The 19,325-nt window shown below is 36.8% G+C and overlaps 1 protein-coding gene across 2 annotated transcripts; it reads right to left on the bottom strand.

Moving 5' to 3' along the window:
* Window positions 1-851: 851 nt before the first annotated feature.
* LOC146133709 (integrin alpha-M-like) lies at window positions 852-18,801 on the bottom strand. Of its 2 annotated transcripts, none has more exons than XM_083397052.1 (11): window positions 18,670-18,801; window positions 9,287-9,659; window positions 8,404-8,668; window positions 7,677-7,794; window positions 6,808-6,976; window positions 6,230-6,302; window positions 4,668-4,810; window positions 4,061-4,166; window positions 3,602-3,704; window positions 2,417-2,878; window positions 852-1,478 (listed from the first exon to the last, which is right to left on the bottom strand). In XM_083397052.1, exons 2-10 carry the CDS (start codon window positions 9,535-9,537, stop codon window positions 2,766-2,768), a joined length of 1,341 nt encoding a protein of 446 aa, XP_083253178.1. In that variant the 5' UTR covers window positions 9,538-9,659; window positions 18,670-18,801; the 3' UTR covers window positions 852-1,478; window positions 2,417-2,765. The 2 variants fall into 2 exon arrangements, with proteins under 2 accessions (XP_083253178.1, XP_083253177.1); XM_083397051.1 differs by lacking the exon at window positions 18,670-18,801 and adding an exon at window positions 11,961-12,200.
* Between the last annotated feature and the right edge of the window lie 524 nt (window positions 18,802-19,325).

The raw sequence follows: 19,325 nt of genomic DNA, 5'->3' as shown, positions 1-19,325 counted from the left end.
CTTTTTTAACCAGTGATTTTTAACCTGTGTTCCGCAACAAATTTATTATTTATGCTAACGTTTCAAATAACCCTGATCAAAAATCATCGATGTTTTGTGAAAGCCATCACCAGTTTGAATCGTGATTTGCTTCTACAATTGTGTAACAGTAAGACTCGGCAAGTTTAATAATACGATTTAAATTGCGTGCGCCTGTTGCTGCTAATACAATTCAGCCCGAATATCAATTTTGCGCTCATCCAAACACTAGCAAAAAGTAAAAGTGATTAAAATGCTGTTCGCTGGTTTATTTTAAAGGCGTTATTATAAACTTTCGTTTTGGGTCTCGCAAACTTTTTATAGTTTTTCCGTCATCTTAAAAAAGTTAAAATACACTGGTTTAAACCATAATCAAAGCCAAAGGAATAACGACTTGTGCGACTGGCTGTGTTTTTATATAGCATTTCAAAGATCTAAACATCGAGATTAGCAGAGATTTAATTGGTTTAATCATTTAATTAAATTGGACTTTCTCAGCAAGGCAAATTCATCCATATTGACATTTTGCACTAGGACTTGACTTGGGCAACTTATTACCAGAGAGAGGTGACTCGCTATTATCAAAAAGACTGTAGCCTACTTGATTGAAAGTTGCTTAGCAATTGACCTAACTTGGACTTTTTTGACTTAAGTAAGTTCACCAACACCACGCGTTTAATGACTGAATTATTTGTAGAATAATCGTTGAAAGTTGGAGCAAGATGTAGAATCGTTGCCGCACACATGGTTCAGCAAACTTATAGCGTTTTGTGGGGGTGTTCAATAAATCTTTATAATAAACGTAAATAATTTACCCTTAGTGAGGTTTTAAAAAAATATTAGTATTCCATATGATGCTATTTGCACTCTTACGGTAAGTAGATCACAGATTTTTAGTTGACAATAATCCCTAGATACGGGTTGAAATAAAGGGTTATGCCCGCCAAGTGGCTGCCATTGAGTCAAACTTAGAAAATCAGTGTAAATTTTTTTTTTTATTACAGCAGTTGAAATATTTGTTTGGCCACCGTAAGTTCTATTCTATCTTTGCCCCCATTAACTAACCTATAATTGAAAATCTGCGGCTAGCGATTTAACAAGGTTCCGTAGTTAAGTTTTTTGGATTTAATAAACATAAACATTTTTAGGTAAAATGGATTTTGTAAAAGCAGTGATATGCAGTGACAGTAAAACTATAGTATACGGCTGACACGCGGCAAACAAGGTTGAAAACCACTGGCTAAACAGCAGAATAACGGAAATAAACAAAAGCAAACACAAAATGCGAAACCATTGACATTTACGGATTGAGGACGAGAATATTAAACATCTATGTCGTATAATTTATAGTATATATATATATATGAATGTAATGTTTAACAGTTTTGTTGTCGCATTCGGGTTAAAGATGTTGCTTGATGACCGCCGAATTCGTTGATCCTGCCCCCTCTCGCGTTTTTCTGCAAAACGTATTGTGATTTTAAACAGAGAAATTGATTAGTAAAATACATTTTGCTCGATATCCCGTATAAATAATTCAAAACATACATGCCTAATTATGTCGTAAACTTTGCATGGCACCTGAAACTGGTAATGTACAAGCTGGAACGTCCTCGCGTTAACACTAGTGGTAGATAGACCACAGGTTGAGAACCACTAATTTATAGCAGGCGGATCAACAGTTTAACTGTTTTGTCGGGTTGACATGTTTTTATTGTTGTTAAAGGCAGTCGCATTTGTTTGTGGAAGAGCCGATATTGTATTTATAACCAGATTAAAACAATATGAATTTAAGCCACAGTTTTGAGTTTGTTTATAAAAACTTAAACATATCGCAAAGGATTCTGATTAAATTTGTTGTGCAATCTAGTTGCATTACAGAAGGGAATGGGCCTCGCGATTCGCGAAAAGCACTCTCTTTGTGGTTAAAAAAAAAGAAAAATAGGCCTACTATAATGCTGAACGGTTTCAAAAACCACAGCCCATCATGAAATCGATGTAAATGTGGTTTGCTCAATATTTCAATAGACCGCAAAGCAATAACCCTATTGATAACGCGAATTATATTTAACGCTTGCAAATCAATTAGAATCAAGTAAACGCGTGCCCTGGTTTGAATTCTTAACAGATGTTATCCATTCTTTACCTTCGTTTTGTTACTAAGACAAGGTTTTACAGGTGTAGCTTCAAAATTATTATTTTAAAGTTTGGTTAAATTTGACAGCGATTATATAGATTGAGCTTGTGCGCTTGCCAAACAGAGTACTTTAGATGCAAAAACAAATTAACATTTACGAAAAAACAAAAAATAAACATATCTGAACGAAACAGGCCTTTATCAGGTTTCCAGATTTAGACAGTACTGCCCTACAGCAGCCTATAACTGCAAAGGCCTTACCATTTGGGATTATCCAGAAAAAAGTCCAGTGTTTGATGGGGAGTAGATGGCGAAAACTTGAAAATGTTGAAAAGCGGTTTCTTGCATCTTGGGTGATAAAAATCCTAAAAAAAACTGACGAAACACAAAGAGTTGCTTCAATATAAAGTTAAAGCTGCCTTCGAACGCAAAAACTAATTTCCTACCTGTGAGGCGAGCAGGAAATACCTGGAGCTTTATCACAGAGCGTTTTTCTTCTTTCTTCGTCTTTTGACGATTTTCTTTTGTTGTTTTCCAGGCCCTACGCTTTCGCTTTTTCCGCACTCCCTCATACACACAGATATACAGACACACAAACACAGCGCCAAGATCACACTGCAGCAACGCAATCAACCCTCAGGGACTTGTAAATACTCACGCGTCCGTAGGTAGACGAGAATCCCGATTCTGCTTGAAGTAACTCGTTCGTTTGATTTCCGCCCCCTGTGAAAACACATATCATTACAAAAATACAAAATAGGTTAAATTACAGCGTTGAAAGGTAATTTTTCCCGGTTATTAGAGCAAATCTTGCTCCAACTTTAATAAATTTAGTTACCTCCAGTTGTTGAACTACTACTTTTTGATGAACTTAACTTTTAGGTAGAAAATGCTGCATTCGGAGCAACTCATGCCTAAAATTCCTAAATTAGTTGAGTATCGGATCGGTACCGATACCGCCCTAGTATCGAACCAGTATCGATACTACCACCGGATATCGGGTATCCGATCCGATATTATCGGACATCCCTATTTGGCATGATTGAGCCTCGGAACGGCACCACGGAAAAAAAACTAGTGAAGAATCTGTCAAATTATTCATTTTAAAATTCAACCAGCAAGGTTTCCAGCTAAACAATTTATCAGTCAGTTAATTTAAACAGAGTGGTGCGGGACCCTTTAACTTTCTCACGTCACAGAGTTGGAGAACCGTTCTTTGTACCGTGATTTCTTAAATCCTGGTTGTTTTTTATAAAATTTTCGACTTAATTTAAATTAAACGTGCAATCTCCACATTTGAGAAAATCGTTGTTTTTTTTCCTGAGATGAAAGTCAACACGCGTGCTGTACTGTCAACTTTTTCTCACGGTACCGAGTTTGGAAACCGCTTTTTGCACCGCTATTTCGCAAATTTCAGTGTATCATGTAAAAATATTGTTTATCCACCTTCGAGAAATCCGGTGATTTTTTTCTTGAGCTGATCTACGATCGCATCGAGGTCATCAAAGTTGTCCAGCTTCATAACACGCTCAGGATCTCCAGCGATGACCTGCAAGCAAAAAAACGCGCGTTTCGTTTCCGTCCATACGCTATAGACCAGGTGTAGCCAACCTATGATCGATTGCTATCGACTGAAAAATATTTTTTAGAGACACTCGATCGACTGATTCGGTAACTTACAAGAACACTTTTTAAACATTTTGGGCGTTAATTGCATTCCAAGCCAGCTATGGAATTTAATTCGTTACGTCAAAGAAGGCTTTACTATAGGCTTCTCCAGACAACAATTGGTAATTTTAATGTTCAGCTTGTGTGCAACAGCTACTGTAATGACGAAACACATATTCGACGCCATCAACTAGTTGGAATATGTCTGCACCTGATATAGAGCATCTTGCTACTCACCTCCAGTTCGGATCTGAGTGAATTCCCAACACCTACGGCGTAAGTTGTGATTCCTTTTGAACGAGCGTACTTGGCCGAGTCTTCGAGGTACTCGGAGTCAGTAGACCTAAAAGAAACGTTTATTTTCTATTATTTGATACGTTAAAGTTTATTCCGATAACGATCCCGACATGTAAGGCGGAAAGTACGGCCTTAACAACACACATGTGACAACTTGACATGTGGCATAGAGTTACTGTGAAAAAACAATCAAAAAAAATAGTTACAAAAATGCATGAACAAATAAATTTGACATCGTTTCGTGAACGACACCACCCTAATGTAACTAAAATATATGTTTATTTTTTTTCAAATTTTGTGTACAAGTTGTGTAGAGTTATTTTTTAGTTGTGTTTGATAGTTAGGCAGTAATTGTATTTGATACATTTTTGAGGCTTTTTATGCAAAAATATTATAACAAGTTTTATTTTCAAATTTCGTTGTTGATTTTTTTGAAACAAAACAGAAAACATACAAGCTATGTAGAGTTATCTGTCTAAATTGGCTTTATGGGAGCGCTAAAAAGTCGAACGACACGAGACGATTTCGGATTTGCTGAGTCACTCACTTTCCGTCGGTGAGCAGGACCATGACTTTGCGATTTCCCGGGTTGTCGACTTGGGGCGAACGCTCAAATTCTCCGACCGTCAGGTTAATGGCGTGTGCAGTGTTGGTGGTAAAACTCTGATACTCTATGTTGTCAATCGCATCCTAAAAAATAGATAGATTTTATTTTTGGAACCGCAACAACTAGAACACAAGAGAAAGTTTACAAATAAAATTATAGTAGTTTGTTCCAGGATGTGTAGCGACAGACGGAAGGTAAAAAAATAAATAGATAAAAAAAAAAAGACGGAAGGTACATTGAGTCAACTGCACCGTTTTTGCGATTCAATTCGAACTATTTACAAAATTAGTCCTTAGAGAAAGAAAAACTTTTATACACAACACACAAGTAATATTGATAAATTGAAAAACAATACATAAATCTTTTATCTATTATTTGGGCCACTCTCTTTCTACTGAAGATAATGAACAGATCCGTGTTTAGTGTTCCTAAATACATAAAACCACGAAAACATGTTGCTTGCAAATTAAAGGAAAATTCGGTTTCGAGCGATAACACCTGCAAATGGGTGGGTTTTTCAACTATTTCTGTCGGCGCAAACTATTGTAGCCTTCTACTCTTGCTCTCGACTTGAGCTGTCAGCGTTTTTTTACGACTTGTACATTTTTATGAGGGTGATTGCAAAATAAACAAAGCTTTTAACAACGATTTGATGTAAAAACGTACTAACAAGTATATATCAAAGTCAAAAAAACTGTGTCAAGTGCTTTGTATATTTATTAGAGAAATACTATTTTTTTTGAGCCAGTAAAACTGTACGATGGCCTAATACAAGTTTTAAAGGAGACGATTTTGATCGAAAAAACAATACACAGGTTTTATTTGTAATATAATGTAACCTAAACTATATCTGATCATAAACTAGGAAATATTGGGTAAAAGCCAGACAAAAAGAAAGAAAAGTGGCTGTTACACTCTGGTATTAGAGAGTCGGGGTTCTATTGAGAACTCAACGGAGTCGTTTTGCTTTACTGGAGTCGGACTCGGGACTCGGGTAAGATTACGTTAAAGTAAAGTTCCGTAAGACTACCCGAGTCCCGAGTAGGACGTGCGCATGCGCAGTACCAAATTTCGAAACTGATTAGGCCGCGAACCGCAAATTATAAAGGTGGAACAGCATATTGTGAAAATTGTAGTGTGGTTGGATAGATTAATTATTTAAAAACCCTATAAGTGGATTGCTGTATATTATAATATACTATTAACCTTATTTCAATTACGCAAATTTGTAAAATGCAAACTGTAAAGTCGGAGCCGAACTCGAGACTCGACGAAATCTAACATTTGTCCGGGCTCTGCTTAAAATATCTAAAGTCACTATTTCGTTTTCAAAATAATAAAGTAAACATAGTCGTTTTTATGGAAAAACTTAAGTGAATGTAAGACCAATTTGAACTAACATTACAGGTGTTAACATTCAGCCCACTATACTTTCGTGCGCGACTGTACGACTAAGCATATTTAACAGAGTATATTTAAGTTAAAACACAAAAAAGACTTACGTCGAACGACGACCGAGTCTTGAATTCTCCAAGCTTAATTTCCACCTTCATATATGGCTGTTTCTCCATCGGTCTGATAAAATAGAATCACGCATTGGCAGAAGTACAGAGCACTGATTGGAAACATACGGCAGGAGTACCTAAACTTTTTTTTACCGTTGAACCTCCCAAAATTCTTTGCTACACGTGGACCAGGATAGACAAGAACTTTTTAGAAATGGCGTCATAAATTGACGTCACAATAGCAATAGACTTCGGAAATCTTCTGTTTCCGGTTTAAAAAGTGAAATGGAGTATAAATACATTCAGTTCAAAGACGTTTTATTTTCAAATTAAACTATTTTCTTTGAAAAATTAATTTCTTTTCGAAAATACACTAATTTTTCATTTAGGCCTTCGTGGAGCCCTTAACTAGTCCATATACCCCCAAGTGGCCCATGGACCCCAGTTTAAGAACTTCTGCCCTAACCAGCACAGGTAGTTGAGTATGAATCGTTCTCAAAAAACAAAACAAGTTGTTGGGTGCATTTTCGTCCAAACTATTACGAAATAGTATGAATATATAGTCGAGTACTTACGTGCCCTTTTGCCAGTGCGAGTACTGAACTACTCCGAATGCGGTCGAGTTAATGTCGAAGTTGGAAGTGAGATGTTTCACCCAGTTCTTCACTGACACGAAGTTGTCTGGCTTAACCGAGGCGGAACCGTCGAGGACCGTGAAAAGGTCCAAATGCTCCATGGGACACTCTGGTTATATCAGGGGTTAAAGTAGAATATTTTTTTCCCGCAAAGCATAAATATTTTTAGGAATGGCGTCACAAAGCTACGTCATACCGGAACGTCAAAAAAAAGGTATCTTGCTCAATGTAGTGCAGAAATATTCAAATGGTGTCTAGTTTACATACGTTCAAAGAGGCTGCTTTGGTAAAAAACGAATAATGCCTGGAAAATAGAACAAGACGTACCTAAATGGAACGGTGTTTTTGACCGTTTTGTCTTACCTTTAACACTGGATTATATCCAAGCCAACATGTACCATTGGACATGGTCAAACGAATTAAAATTGGACTTAACTTGTCGGAGACGGTTCTGATTTAAGTAAAATGCTTGTTTTTCTTATTTTTTTTGTATATATTTTGCCACAGGCTTGTATTTTAATTAAATTCCCACTTAGGTGTTTCATGCTGTAGAAATTTTCTGTAACCTTAATTTTTAGGAGTTATAATTTAATTTGAAAGGACTTTTAAATCATTTGACAAAGAGTGGCACGGTATGAGTCGGTCTAAAATAATCAGATTTAATGTCATCATATTTTTTTTAAAAAAGGAAGGCCAAATTTGACAAATCAGCAAACATAATGACCCATAAAGCTTAATATCGTCTAATATAAGTATTGTTGATTTTAGGCCTTTAACTATATCTTACAAATGTTATTAGAAAAACTTACTATCGCTGGCCTGTTTTGTGGACTTGGTCCAGGTTTTTCCGGTGTCGTCGGTGTCATAACACGCGCCAGTCGTAAGGTAAACGCTCGAACAATTTAAACGCCGTGTCGGAGCACAAGCCTAAAACATGAGTTGGAAATACAATATTAGAGATTAAAACAAAGTTAGACATGGTAGGAATATCCAAGCCGATTAGAATCAGTGCTTTCTTACTATATTGAAAATGATTCAATATTTTCTAATTGCGAAAACTAAAATTCGGGCTCAATAAGAGAAAAAATGACTGAAATTTGGCTTTAAGAAAGTAAGTATTTTGGCTTTAAGAAAGTAAAAAATTAACAAAAACGAAACTACTGCAGAGTAATTATACGTGTAAAACGAAACAATACCGATTTCAGTATAGTTCTGCAACATATTTTAAATGAAAACATAGCAACCAAAGGCCCTTTTGTCCTGGGGGCCCCAAGGGTATAGTTATAGCCCTTATTGCAGTCTAACAATATTTCTCACCGTTAGCTAACGCTTAGTATAAGGGTCTTGCGGAAAAAGATTGATAAAAGAAGGACAAATTAGGACGACGCGGCAGCCCTGGCTATACAACTCTCACCGTAAGTTTATCTTCAAAATTTTGCAACATATTTTACATCAAAACATTGCAATTTGATTATCTCCAAGGAGTTCCTGTGGTAGTTACAGTCGTCCTGATTACAGTCTAACAATATTTCTCACCGTTAGTTTATCTTCGAAGGGGTCTTCGGCGATAATTAACCCCATCGCGTCGCCCCCTGTCAGTAAAGGGGCTTTCCCTCCCTTCGCCCGTGGGGTAACCCGGGGTACGGGGGACGCTGGGCGGCATTTGTGGGACTTGGAGGACCCCGTTGCGCTCAGGACAATGGCGCAACGATAGAGGCTCCCCGGATGCTCGATCACATCAAGCGTGCTCTCATCCGACGGTAACCTACCTCTCATTGAGTATGGGGAGCCCATGAGAAAGCTGTTGAAATACAAGTAGATTAATTATTCAGGGAGTCAATCGGACCCGAACCGGAACTTTATTAAGCGGTGTTGTAAGATTTTAGGAATATTTTAAAAGAAGCTGAACCTTAACCGAACCTGTCAAGAAACCTGGTAACTTCAGCATGACGTCACAACTTGTATTTTACAGAGTCAAGTTATGCCGTAAATTTCAAGAAAAAAAATAATATTCTTTAAATAAAACGTTGATTTTTATTTTTCAGATATTTCAATAATAAATTGCTTGTTAAATTTTTTGATACGCTACGAAACTTAGATCATATACGAGTATTCAATAATTATTTTCTAAATTTATTGACCACATTTTAGGTGTAACACAACTTGTGTTGTATCCGAACCAAAACATATAAACTGATTTTGAAATAACAATGGTCGAATATCGAACCGAAGTGGAACCGGAACTTGGAAACCGGAATTCGAAAATATCGTTGAACCAAAACCGAACCTTACCCAGAAAAGTCAAATGGTTCGACTCCCTTGATTATATTTAGCTGATATACTGTTATTGTCAAAAGTTATATTAGCTTAAAATTTCGAAAAGTTTTAAGCAAAAAAATTCCCCCGAAGCGCTACTCACGTGGCGCGTTGTCCCAACTTGGTTTTCTTTATTCTGACAGCGAAGCTGTAGCCGAAAAAGTCCGGGCTCTGGTCGGCGCCGAATTTTGACCTTCCCTTGACCCCAGGGGGCCTCAAGTACTCCACGTTGTGGGCGAATACGTTGAAACAGTCTGCGACCCGACACTGGAGAATTATCAGTAAGGCTCCAAGCAAAAAAGCAACGCCGGCTGTACAGTTTTTCCATTTCAAAGGCGTTTTTTCGACCCGCATTGCGCCTTTTTGGGGTCTTGTTGCTGTTTTTCGCGTTTTTCGCGCAAACGCAGCCTTCCCACAAGTGTCTTTCAGCGTTTGGCGCGGCCTACTGCACCCCCCCTTGTGTGACTTGTTTCTTTCTAGATAAGACAAAAAACAAAACGCAGCCTTAAATTTAGTTAAAGATTCGGCTTAGCGCAAAAACGAGCGTAATTTCCGTAAGATGTCTTCAAAAAGGCTTACTGAAATCAGTTAGCCTGAGCAGGATTATAGTTTAATGCGCATTGTGTATGAAGTATACACTTCAGTTGTTGGCCAGTAGCCTACGACACCTGAAGGGCTTGATCACAGAATACACGTTATATACGTACGTTTCAGTTGTCATTCCGTATGACAGTTGGTACACTTAAGTCACTGTTTTTAAATGACTTGACTAAAGTCATTTTGCTAAAATGGTCTGACTTGACTTAAGTGTTTTGGAAAATTACTTTAAAATTGACTTAAGTCGTTCAGTCAAATGAATTTAGTTAAAAACGTTTCAGCAACCGATAAATAAGATTTGTGGTTATTGGAGTAATTTTAACGATGTATTGCACGAAAAAATATGGTCCTAAATAAACGACAAGTGGGACATGTAGGTTGGTTACATAATACCATAAAAATCAACACTCCAATGTTTAACCCTGTACAAAAGTTTTTTTCATTCCTTTAACCAATCACCACCTTGTTAGCATTGGTTCCTATACACCCCTATGTTCACCTATAGCATTCTTTCAGCAGTACTAAAACAAAAGATACTATCAGCGGCTTTTTGGCCTTTCTAAACTGCTAAAGTTGCAAGAGAAATTTGGAAAAAAGTGCGTCAGTCATTTGTCGAAGTGGCATAGTAGGGCAAAACCGAAAACAACGATTAATAGTTTGCTGGTGTTGAAAACGCAAGGTTAGCTCACTTCCTTTCAGCCACTTCCACCTGCAAGGCTATATTTAACTCGTTCGACTGTCGGATGCGTAAAATGCCAGAGGTTTCAAACGAGAGCGAAAAAGAGAAACTGGAATAATCAGCGTTGTTATCAAGTCATTTTCAAATGACTGAAACCCCAGTAAAACCATTTGCAAAAAAACTCAAGTACAAGTCAAGTCAGTTTTTCCCTTCTACCTACAAAATCTGTGGATTCAAACTGATCTTTTTTGCATTATTTACATGCCTATAGTTTTTACCTCACCCTTTCCTTGGCGCGGGCCAAAACCTAACTAAGAATAGTCCCGGCGGGATGTAATAAATTTAACTGGAAATTATGTATAGAGTTAGCTCCACCAGGCAACATATCAATAAATATAAATCGCTCTTCTGGTGTACACCTATATTTATTATTTATGGAAATTATGTAGTTTAAAAGTGTAGTTTTTATGCATTTCGTTGTAACAACGCTGACAACTGTGAACCCACGGTTTTTGTCGTTAAATATTGGTCTAATATTTTTTTGACGAATGTGGTTTAGCGTCGTGCAAACGCAAAAAAAACGTTTGTTTGGTTTGAAATTTGTGTCCATCATCACAATGAAAAAGTGCAGTGCAGTGATTTTTTTTTGAAACCTCGTTCTATCACACTTAGTTTTAGCTTTGAGCAATACTATAATCAAATACAATTAAAATTTGAGAAACCTTACTACGCGACAAGGTGATAGGGAACACCATATTACTACAATATCTTATTTACAATGTGCATTCAACTTCCACGTGCAAGCCAGCACGTCCACCTGTGTTAAGCAAAGCAAATTTTACCAACTTACAAAATTTCCTTGGCGTATTTGAAAACCTGGCGCATGGCTGGCCAACCAGTAAGAGACCTAAAGCCGCATTGTTTACTTTGTTAAAAGCAAAGAGCCACCTAGCTTTCACATATAAAGAAATGAATAATTTGAACACAATGCAAACTCCCATAAGAGACCATCTCCTTGCATATATGACGAAATGATCATTAATCCCGTTTCTTTCTCACTACTACCGTCGTATGCCCTATTGCTCAGCTAGATCTATTGTAACTGTTGCCTTCTAACAATATTAAGCGTTAGGCAAAATCAACACGGACTTTTATTTACAATTAGGGTTTGCTATATTCATGCTATAACGCTCTCGACGCTTCTACAATTTTCTGACTTTCCACAAAATAATATAGGCTCTAATAAGAATATCAACATCCAAGATGTTGAAAATAAAGTTATTCGAAACGTTCAAAATGCTACCTACTTGTGTATGGGCTTTGATATTCTTATTGCGTCTTACTACAACCTCCAACCATTTTGCTACAAAGCTATAGGCACTAAACGAAACGAGCATTAGCAATAATCCAAGAAACTTAGGCAGCTATATGTGCCACCTAAGCGCCCCGAACAATTAAATCTCGGCAAACGAAAACAGCACTGCTTGTTCCTTCCACTTACCGTTTAACTGGGGGTGTGTCTGGCAGAACAGTGCGTTCAATTATGCTGCCGCAATGCGTTTCCTCTGCGCACTACGACGGATTTCTTTCATCAGTCTTTCCTGCCCACTATAGCAGTCACTGTTTAGCACAGCGCGGAAAACCGTCAGCAAATCGTACTGCTACTGATTTCCAAGTATCCTATTGTCAGCTAAAATGACTTTGAAACGGACTGGACACGAATAGTATGGCTAAAGTGTGTTTCAATCTGCAAAAAACGAGTAGAGCATTTAATAGTATTACATTGCCATTGTTGGTCACCGAACGTTCCAAAATTAAATATGTTCTTAAGTATGAAAAAAATCGTTCCAAAATCCGCCACTGAAAATAATAAAATTAATGACTTTCTCTGCAAGTGGACAAGTATAATATTCTCTAATAGCGTGCACATTTTTTAAGACATATTTCAGTTTAAAAATATATAACTGACTTAACCAGAATTGTTACTCTTCATTGCTGCCTCGCGTAATTCAATATAAAAAATCGTTTACTTGATCAAGCTGGGTTGTGATTTTTAAGTTTCTATTTAATAAATTATGCTAAATTTAGCCAAGCTAGACTTACATATCGTGACTACGATTTGTTAATTTGAATTTTTCAGTATATGTGTTAATAGTCGCACTAGTAGTGATACTCCTTTATGCAAAAGTTCAAACCTTTAAAGAACTATATCGTCGCAAACTTTAAGAATAAGTCGTAATGCTAATCCTCTATACCCGAAAGCATATTTATACCTTGTAGTTTGTTTAACGTGGAGGACATTTTGTAAACAACTATTTTATGCATCTTCTTTTTACTCTTCGAAAAATCCTATTCTATTCGCACAAAGAATGTTTAAAATCTCAAACTCGAAACCTTTGGCTAACTCAATTCAACGAACCGGGCTTGCGAAATAAAACGCAACATAACCAGACTGCAAACGTTTCGATTCGTATAGCTGACATTTTTCCTCGACAAGTTTGACTGACAGACCTATCAGAATGTTACAGCACTCTACTACTACTAACACCGCTTTTTAAACACTGCCAAACAACACAACAAAGTCTTAAAGACCGGCAATTCAACATAGCGTTCTAGCTTTTGCTGCGCTGTCTCTATTAGCCGCTGATAGTGCTTGAATTGTTGTTTAATCGCCTCCACATAACCTCCTATCTCCGGTATGATTTGGCGCCTCAGCCCATATGGCCCCAAATGCTACGGCTTGCCTTTTTTCCCAGTAACCCGCAGTGGGTTTTTGGTCCAAAGGACAAAACCGCGTGGTAAAACGAAGCAAAACAACCTAATTAACATATTACCCTGGGATACTTAAACTGATGTGTTCATTTAGTTAAAAAAAGGGAACACACAATAAAATCTAAAAGCAACAAAATCTAAATCAGAATAGTCTACTTAATTATACTATATTATTAAGACCAACAACATTATAAAGTGAATAACGCAGTAATAACCACAACAACAGAATAAAACCTAAGATGGTCTGAATAGGATTTTAGACGTTATTACAACTATTAGGTTCTGTTTTGGTATTATTCCGAACAGTGTTTCATTCCGACGTTGATGTTGTTCTTATTTCAGTCTTAGGCTGGAGTCCTCCTTAATAATAAGCCTTGTAGATCGAAAAATAATAGGAACTACTGACGGTAAATTTGTGGCAAATTGAATTTCCAAGTTTCGCTAACGCTATGAAACATCTGGCTCATCAACGTGTACAAAACAAGTCACACCCAGAATCCGCTTCTTAAGCAAATATTTCGAGCAGACAAAGCAATTCAAGGCACAAAGGGCAACTATTTACAAAGAACAGTGTATTGTTAACGCTTGTGCAGCTATTAAAACTTCTTCAGCTTTTTCTGAGATTAAACTTTCAGTATTGAATGCCAATGTCGAAATGAGCCATATCTCAGCAACTGGAATCCTATCCAAGGGCGAAATGCAGTCCTACTGTCCTTTCAGTAAACTTACAGATATTTAAAAAACAACTATTTTCAACGCACAGTGTATTGTTAACGCTTGTGTAGAATGTAGTAGCTATTTCAATTTTGACGCCCTGCATAACAACTTATTCTGAGATTAACTTTTTAATAGTGAATGTCAATGTCGAAATAAGCCTTATCTCAGCAACTGGAATCCTATCCAAGGGCGATATTCAGTCCTACTGTCCTTTCAGTAAACTTACAGATATTTAAAAACCAACTATTTACAAAGAACAGTGTATTGTTATCGCTTTTGTAGAATTATTGATGCTATTGACATTTTGCATATCAATTATTCCTGAGAATAACCTTTTAAAATTAAATGTCAATGTCAAAATGCGCCTTATCGCAGCAACTGGAATTATATTCTATAGCGAAATACAGTCTTATTATGCCCTTTTAATAACTTACACATATTAAAAATAACAATTCTTAAAATTGGCCACAGTACAGTATTTGTTGAAGAGTGGAACCTTTTAAACTGAAAGGGAAATCTTAATCTTTATCTCATATATTCAAAATTATTTCTTTAAAATTTACTTTCCAAACGTTAACCAAAACTTATTTCAATACAAAAATACCAAAAAAAGTCACTTGTTCCATAAGAATCCTAGTTGCACCACTACACACCTCGCGATGGTACACATGGGTTCAAATCCTACAATACTTGAGCCAGAATATGGCAACCGAAAGATGACGAAATTTGATTGGCGTCCGCCACATTTCAGCGAATTCACAAGTTCAGGAAAGACTCAATTGATCGGCTTGTGTCCTGAAAACTATCAGCCATTGTGGGAATCGCAACGTAATTGCAACACTCATTGCTTGACACCGGAGCCTATATTGTTTGACTGAAGCAGTCAATTCAGTAGCATGAGAGGTCACGGGTTAAATTTTGCTGTTGTTTTTTTACAGGAAATTAGGGTATTGGATAGTTTCACAGTATCTAAAGTTACACAATTATTTTGCTCCTAAGAAACATATACTTTTTAGGAATACAACATGTCAAACTTCCGAATGGCCCAATGTTTTACTAAATCTGTTCGTGTTATCATTGGAGGTTACCTATTTTATATCTTTGTTTGTTTTTCACAGGAAAGTTAGTTTTTAACAGGAAATTACTTGCGGATAATACTGGTTTGGGATAGTTGGTGAGCGAGTAATTTTACTGATGTGTAAAGCAACTGAAATTATTACCTTAACGCTTTTTAATCTCAACTTAATCTTTTTTATAGCGTAAAATACGCGGGCTGTAAAATATGCAGGACTGTAAATATTGCCCTTCGATGTAAATACTTTTCACAACTTCCCTGAAATTGTTCTTGTGGTCTGTACACAAATGCTAGTTAAATGGCAAACTTTGTCATTGGGTAAAATAAAATGCTTCTGGAAACACTAAAAAAAACAAAAAAAACCCTCATTTTTAACAAATAGCAAAATAAGTCCAAGTCAAGTGATTGTCCTTCAAAATAAACGGTAAACAAGTTCTAAACTTAAGTTCTATTTAAGTCACTTGTCTAAAATAGTTTAGTCAAGTCGATTAAATTCCAAGTTTACAAGTCATTGTCTTTAATCATTGCAACATTGCCTGTATATGTAGGATGATAATTATCGGCAATCAAGCACCTTGCCAACAGTTAACAGTAATGAGTCACGCACACATAGCGGAGGTGTGTGTTGTGTTAGGATATCCCGGCAACAGTTGGTCGCCTTCCGCGCTAAAACAGACCTATTAGTCACACGCAAAACAACATTCACTTTGGGTCTGTGAAAGTTCATGCAGGTTTTGTAGCTATTATCAGATGCAAAGCAAAGTTAAAAGTTTAAAAGGCAGACGGACGTTTTCGAAAACGTGCAAGCCAACTTTTATTCATTTTTACCGGAGTTTACAAATATGGTTGATTTTGTTATATACAAAGTGAAATAAATTGATACACACCTAGCAGTACAATAGGTAATATGTTACCCTTTTGGAGCACACGTTTTAATTTTCAACATTACATTAAGCTTGGACTTAACTTTACTTAATTCTACCATGGCTGTTAATTTCACATCTTACTACAATCTTTAGACTGCAATACTTATTCACGAACTTTTTCCATCAAGGAAAATAAATTTTAAATCCCACCTGTTGCAAATCGCGTGCGAAATTGAGTTTAAAGCAGTGCTTCTGTTTATCTCATAGCTTTTGCCATTTTAACCGAACTGCCAAAATTTACCAATACAAAGCCATACAGGCCCACGCTGATTGCTACAGTTAAACTGATTGCTGCAATTAAACCGATTCAATTGCAATACACCTGTGGCATGGCATGACATATTGCAAGTTCGCTACATATTTAGGTTGATTTCTTTAACACTGCGCCTGAAGTTACATGACACAGCTTTTGATTTAAGTGCATGCCATGTCGGCCTAAGGTGCATTCAGGGATAGTTGATACTAGAAGAACTTTATCGCCATCGCCAAATAGTCACCAATTGGTTTTCTGATAAGATAGTCTTTAATTAAGATAATTACACATTAACAAATTAGTCATACGATTGTTTAGTTTTGATAAAAAAATGATGAAGCCATTATTGGCCAAATTTATGTCTTTTAAAACCATGAATGTAGGCTGATTTCTGTTAAGTTCTACAACAGGCTGAACATTAATCATAAAGGACGTAAGACCATTTTCCATTCACTTTTAGCCTATTTTCTCATTGCGCAGGCGCTGTATAGTAAAAAACTAAACAAAGAGGGCCATATATATATAGTCGTTTGTAACACGGCTGACATGCAAACCTTTAGAAACATATCATACTTTCCTCTGCGTTGAACGGAAAAAAGTTAACATTAAAACGGAAATCACGAATGAGGTCGCTTAATGCAGAGAACGTTTGTAACACTAGCTTTTCAAAATGTAGACTAGTCGTATAATAACCAGCTACTACTTCCACTGTTTAATATTCATAACACAAATGTATTTTGTTTGTTAGTGTTTTGGATTATACAATTTTGGTAAGCATTCCATATATATCAATCAGAAACTGTCAAAGGTCGTTGTTTTACTCAGCAGAAATCAACTTGCAAATCCATAGTTTGCAACACGTTAAGTTTCACTTACTCTAATATTAGTCGTATCAGAAATTATTAGGATTAAAATACCGGCACTTTGCTGTGCTCAACACTTACGTAAGTCAACAACAGACGCGAAAAATATAACTAATTTAGCTTTAAGCATTCAATCAACTGCCGCAACTTTGATCTACCACGTTATAGCACTACTCCACCTACACTGCTCTGCAACATACTTTACTCCAAACCCCCTCGAAACAGCAGCAAAAAAAACTCCCCCGGTTTCTGCAACGCCATTGATCGCCTTTCTTCTGTCCCTGAGTCCCGGCATCAGATTTTAATAAGTCGTTTCCGCCGCCCGCACAATGCTAAACGTCCCTTGTAATTGCATGCCTTAACCGCAAATTGAAGTAGCCTAAAAGGCAAACCGGTCAGCAAAGGTAAAAGCTAAAACTTAATCAGGACACGGTAAAAAACGCCTATCAAAACAACGAATTTAAAAAGTTGTTAATTTTTTGTTCAACTGGCTCGTGAAAAAAACGCAAACGCGGCTTTTAAAACGTTCGCTCAACGAAAAAAATGTTTCGAATTTTAATTCTGCACTTCATGGCAAATGTCGAGTTAGGCTGCGAAATTCGTACAGTTGACCCCGGCGTTGCGAAAAGCCAACGTTGTACAGCAGCAGAACAGCTGACACATGGGCAGTTGGTAATGGATCGCTTGTAACACGAAACCATGTAGTTTCGGGGAAAGCCACGTGTGTGAAAAGTTGTTAAAGCTGGGTGGCGTAAGCCAGGGCTGCGGATTCGGAGTTGGGCGCACTTCTTTCCGTTCCAAAGTTTCGCAATTAATTCTTTTTAAACTTGAAAGCGCTTTTAACAAAAAATAAAAACGTTTATTTACGCGCACATGAGCAACATTTGTTTATTTGAACAAACAAATCACTCATAATACAATTAACCAAAACTGTTTATTTGCAAACGTTTGTTTTTAGTCAAACTGTGAAGATTAATTGGCCTTAAGCTGTGTACTAGAAATGCGCCTTACTGCATCTTTCGTGATTGCCGCGATTGTTTTATATTATGAATAACTGCGGGGACTCGAGACTCGACGGGGTAAGGTCATTTCGCTGGAGTCGGGTTTGGGACTCAGAACTCGAGTCAGTACTTCGAATGACTACCCGAGCCCGGAGTCCGACGTGCGCATGCGCAGTACCGAATCCGAAACTTATAAGGACGCAAACTGAAATCCAAAAGAGAATGTAAAGGTGGAATAGCATATGTTGGAATATTTTCCAACCATATATTGTGGGTTTGTGAGTGGTATTATACACTACCTTTGAATGGATCGCTAAATATTCAAATTTAATATCGCGTGAACGTTTATAATTGATGGTGGAAGCATTGGCCCCGAAAAACATTAAGGCCGAAAAAGTATTTTCATTCTTTCTGATCCCTTTTCTGTGACTTCTTCTTAACGTTGTTTTTCTCAGTTTTTAGGGCACATGTTTTTGCCTCATAGGCAATATTATTGTAAAGAGTCGGTTCGCCAAACTTCCATAAACGGTTTGTACGAAGACGTTTTTAATTTCATCAATTGAAAATTCCATAAAGCTTAAATATTACAGCAGATTTACTAACCTTTCTTTAACTCTCGTTGTTTCTGAACCCGTTGCCTTCCTCGCCACTGGTTTGGTCAAAGTTCTGCGCCAACAATTCAAGCGAAAATCCGTTAAGGATATGCTCTTTCAAAATGTGAAGCACGATTTTAGTCTAGTGTTTATTCGCAGCTGTATTTGTCGATGTGTGTTTTTCTGACGACAAAAACAATTTCGAACCAGCAAAGATCGATTTGTACCATAGGCTAAGTGCCCTCAAAGCTCTACATATAGGCTTACAAATCTATGGTAACGTTCTCAAACCGAGTAGCAATGCCATTACCAAGAAAAAAATTATTTTGGCAAGGTAATGTATATAGTAAGTGTAGGCTACCTCTTAATTAGTATAATATAGATTACTTCACCATGTTAACATAAACTAGCGACAGGGATACAGTGATACATAGCATAAATGAATATAATATTTAAATTCATATAAATTTAAAAGCATTAGCTTATAAATAGTTGATTTCCATGCTATTATATACAGGGTACTGGTAACTTTTAATAGAAAATAGCAAATAAACAGCACTTAACTTACCAACTGCGTATGAAGTCATTTATTCGAATGTCCTCCTTTATCTTGCATGCTTGAAATTTATTGGCCTTGATTTCCAGAATTTTGGAATATTTTTATAA

This window comes from Ascidiella aspersa, chromosome 9 (assembly GCF_963924565.1).
Source record: "Ascidiella aspersa chromosome 9, kaAscAspe10.2, whole genome shotgun sequence".
NCBI classification, from domain to species: domain Eukaryota; kingdom Metazoa; phylum Chordata; class Ascidiacea; order Phlebobranchia; family Ascidiidae; genus Ascidiella; species Ascidiella aspersa.
The sequence above is the reverse complement of the archived record's forward strand: the minus strand, read 5'-3'. Positions and strand labels throughout refer to the sequence as shown.